Here is a 4,359-nt window from a genome sequence, read left to right as displayed (position 1 = left end):
TAAAAATCAGTTAACTTTTTTTTTTTCCAGTGGCCCTAATTCTCTTCCGTAGACACAGGCCCGTTGAGGTGGTTTTAAGTGTATTTTTCTATATATCAGCTGAGCGATACTTTAGGCTGATATTAGCATTTATTTTTCTTGCATTGGTCGACACGTTTTCATTAAAGCACTCAGCAGCCATGCCTTGAGATAAACATATTGTTTATTAGTTTCTTTTTACTTAAATGGAGTAACATTTGTTATCCTGTCATTTCTATCAAGGAAGAAGAATGAGTGTGGGCCTAAAATTATTGCACTGCAAAAACGATCTAGAAATGAGTAAAAACGTCTTAAATCAAGTGTATTTAACCTTAATTTGAGTAGGTAAATAAGATGATTTGCCAATGAAATGAGTAGTTTCACTCTTAAAATAAAATAATTAGATAATATGCACTTGAAATGAGACAAAGCAATGGCTTTTTCTTATTTTAAATGTAAATTGTCTTGTTCCATTCAAGAACAAATGTACTTATTTTAAGAAAAAAATGACTTTGTAAGATTTATATTTTTGCAGTGTGGCAGCACATAGCAGTTAGACGGACTTTTATGGGTCGATTTCTACTAATCAGCATTTTCTTTATTTAAATGTTTGCATGAGGAGTGGAATGAAACGCGGCTGCAGTCCTCCAGGGGCGTCGAGAGGAAGTGTGACATAGGTGTGGTGACTTACCCGTCTCCGTCCAAGTGGATCAAAGTGTCGCTCCAGAGCGGTAGAACCAGCCCCACGGTGCAGCAGCTGCAGGGAGACATCGACAAGCAAATCTGCGGTTGGTCTGACAGCCGGTTACACGTGTTTATGAGTTAAAGCAGGAAGTTTATGGGTAAACAAGGACAGGGCGATCAAAACAAACACCGGGTATGAAAAACAGCATAGATATTACTGCAGAGGGAGTCTCTGCTGAGCTGTTGTCATGACGCTGCAAACACAGCGGTTCGCCGTTGCCGTGGGAACTGACCTATCGGAGGAGACGAAGTCTACGCCGAGCACGATGCTCTCCTCTGTATCCTGCCTGCCGTTGGTGGAGACCACCACCATGTAACGGGTCACCTGAGGGTAGGCGCTCTCCAGACGCACAGCCTGGAAGGACGGGGAAAGGAAAAAATAGAAAATTAGAAAAGTTGTTCAACTCTTTTGTTTTGTTTTTATTTCAACACAGACAGACGTAGGGAAACTGTTCGGCTGTAAGCTCTGCACCATCCTTTGTTTTGGTTTTTTCTCTCCAACAAGCCTTTTTGTAACATAAACGGCATGAAAGAAGAGAAAAGCACTACGCCCCTTCCCTCTGAGCATTGTACTTTCTTATGCTTGCTTTACACCCGAGCCAGGTTTCACTTCTTTATGCAGCCCAACAAAGAAGTGAAACCCGGCGCTGACGTAGGCCCGTCCCGCCGCCAGGCCAAGGTCATGCTACGCCGTGTGTCACTGACCAGGCGGATGGTGTCCTCAGGCCGCAGCACGGTGAACATGGTCTGAAGGTGTTTCTGGAGGTCGCCTGGAGGGAAAGAAAAGAAACTTTTAGTCGTTTCACTTCGGTTTCTGTTTATTTTGGATCATAATCCGAGGATTAGAAGACAAAGAGACATAAAACCTCTGACGGTGTGTCACTTCCCTCTGAGGTGTGAGCTCACAACAGGCTCTCCTACACATCAGCCTGCATCCCAATTTCAAAACCTTCATGAAGCCCCATCAACGCCTCAAGCAGTTTTCTGTCTATCCCCGACTGCTGCACACTGCTGGTCAGCTGGCTGACCAGTTAAAGCAGTCAGAGAGGGATTCCGTGCCCCCTGCCAACCTCAGCGGACAGCCTGAGTTCACACTGCTGCCTGTAGTGAAACAAATCCATTTTTTTTTGCTCATATGTGACCTGGATCTGATCTTTTCATGGCTGTCTGAACAACACAGATCAGATTTTTTCCAATGATCCAGGCCACTTGGCTATGTGGTCCTGAATCCGATACCAATCTGATTTTTTCAAATGCGAACTGTGTCTGAACGGCCAGGTCACATTCATCCGACCTGAACGCCATTAATACCCAACAAAGGTCACTATTTTGTTTCTTGCTACGCAGAAGCGCAAGAAAAACAACAACCATGGCTGAAAATGATGCGGGGAGCAGCATTTATGATTAACCATCTTGAAAAGATTGAGTTTTTAAGCATAAATCTGGGTCATTTAAAGTTTTTAAGCACTACCATACATGTTTACTTCCGTAAACACAGAGCAAACTTACTTATGACTTCATTGCCTCAACTGTTTATGCACAACACTTAAGCTGTATGACTGCAGTTCACACAGGAGATCACATGCAAGTCGCAAATATTTGGAAATGTAAACGGCAACGGAAATTTATTTTTCACAAAACAAATCGGCATTAAGCTTCCAGGCCTGCAGTGTGAACGTAGCCTAATTAACCGCCTTATCTCTACTCCTACCCTACAAAGCAGGAGGTTCCCAAAGCGGGGATCATGACCCTCCAGCAGGTCGGGAGACACTAAGTCAAAGGTCATAAGATGGTTTTCACAATCATTATGAGATCATCCCTAAACAGAGCTAAAACATACTGAAGGACAGAAATGAGGATAAAAGAAATAAAAGTAAAAAACAGACGGAACAGTTTTTGTTTCTCTAATAATAATTTGCCCATTTAACCTTTCCTTAAATAAAAGTACTTTTAAATGTTAAATTAACTAATAAAATGTCATTAAATGGAATGTCATTAAAAAGCTGTACTCATGTTTTGACTCATTTTTAAATCAATGTCTAAAAATAGGCGTGGTTTGTTTTTACTTTTATCTAAACATTAAAATCTGTCATAAACCAAAGGTCATCTATGCTAGTTTGTTCTTCCATATTTAGGGGAAATAGAATAAAATAATCCTCTTTAGTTGAATACAGCATATTTGCATGATGTATAAAATGCATTCCAATAAAATCAATGAATCAAAGTATATATTTAAAACTATTTCACTTTATATATTTAAATAAATACAGATTGCAGTGATTTCATGTATTTTAAGCAGAGTTTAAAATGTTTGGGAAACCTCTGCGGCAAAGAACTGGGCTCAATTTAAACTGCTCTGCAGAAACTGGAATTTAGTCCATTTTTCTTTGAACGATCAAAACTTTCTTATAGATAGGTTAGACAATTTTACACAAATGTTTAGAATAAGAAAGAAACAACTCCAGTATCTTGTTGTAAGTGAAAAAAAAAAACTACTTTTATCCAATTTAGTTGCTCCAATGAGAGAAAATACGAACATTTCCTAAAGATCTGTGCTTATTTTTAGATCAGTTTCTGTAATCAGCTGCTACTGATCACATTAAAGTAATCCGTTTGTTTTCATCTCATTTGGACCCGCCTTATTCTGAATATTTGGATGCATTTTCTGTTCATTATCTAAAGCATTTAATTTCATTTTGCTGTGATTTAATTTGCACTTCTACTTGACTTCATCTACAAATTTCCTCTGAAGAAGCTGCAGGTGTGCTGTGTGTAAAGGTGTGTACCCGTATGCTTGTTCCTGCGCTGGCTGAGGAGAGGCGCAGTGTTGGACGTGGGGCTCTTCCCCCTGGGGAGGAAGAGGGCGGCACCTTTCACTGTGAGGAAACTCTCACTGATGCTGAAACAGAAGAGGAGGACAAAAGGCAAAATGAGATACGAACTCAAACAGCACAGATCACCACATCTGGGATCCCCGAACTTCACACACTGTCCCTAACTCCACAACAACAAGCCAGAGACCACGGGGGGGGGGATAGGGCCAGTTCTGTGGTCACAAAGCGCCATTCAGCTCTGTGGGCTGCATGTTCCCAAAAAAAAAAAAAACAAGATCCGGGCCCCGGCGTGAACTCGGAACGCAATGTTCCCTGCTCGTCTGCACAGCTGGATCCCACTGACAGACTCAGTAACAGCTGCCAGCAGGGAGGGACTGGGGTGGGGTGGGGGGGAGCCCTCCTCCACCACGAGGTCTGAAAAAAATAAATAAAACCAGCATTTGCTTCTCCTCTGACACAGTTAATCTAGTTAGCTGGACTGAGGTCACGGCCCGGAGGAGGAGGACGCATCATAAAGTGAGGTCACTGAATTCAAACAGCGTGATGGGAACGCGTGAGTCAGCGATCCCGCCTATAAAACAGGTTTGAACGCTCTGGGATCAACCGCTCTGCATTTCTGTGGAGTAAGACGCTCCAATCTGGACAGCAGGAACGGGATTCCTGGACTTCTGCAGTTTAGACACCGTGGATGCTTAAACTACAACTCTGAAGCCACCAGTAACATCATCTACGGAAGAGGATTAGGGCCACGGAAAAAAAAAAA

General features: G+C 42.1%; 1 protein-coding gene across 1 annotated transcript in view; it reads right to left on the bottom strand.

The window, feature by feature from the left end:
* The window catches only part of ssh2 (slingshot protein phosphatase 2), a 29,811-nt gene that overhangs the window by 15,380 nt on the left and 10,072 nt on the right, over positions 1-4,359 (bottom strand). The window contains exons 2-5 of the mRNA XM_015395748.1: positions 3,549-3,661; positions 1,468-1,532; positions 996-1,117; positions 710-775 (exon numbers count right to left, since the gene is read on the bottom strand). Of these exons, the coding sequence (XP_015251234.1) occupies positions 710-775; positions 996-1,117; positions 1,468-1,532; positions 3,549-3,661 (366 nt within the window). The remainder of the gene's footprint in view (positions 1-709; positions 776-995; positions 1,118-1,467; positions 1,533-3,548; positions 3,662-4,359) is intronic.

This window comes from Cyprinodon variegatus, unplaced genomic scaffold, assembly GCF_000732505.1.
Source record: "Cyprinodon variegatus isolate N-32 unplaced genomic scaffold, C_variegatus-1.0 Scaffold759, whole genome shotgun sequence".
Taxonomy (NCBI): domain Eukaryota; kingdom Metazoa; phylum Chordata; class Actinopteri; order Cyprinodontiformes; family Cyprinodontidae; genus Cyprinodon; species Cyprinodon variegatus.
This window is presented reverse-complemented; position numbering and strand designations above follow the sequence as displayed.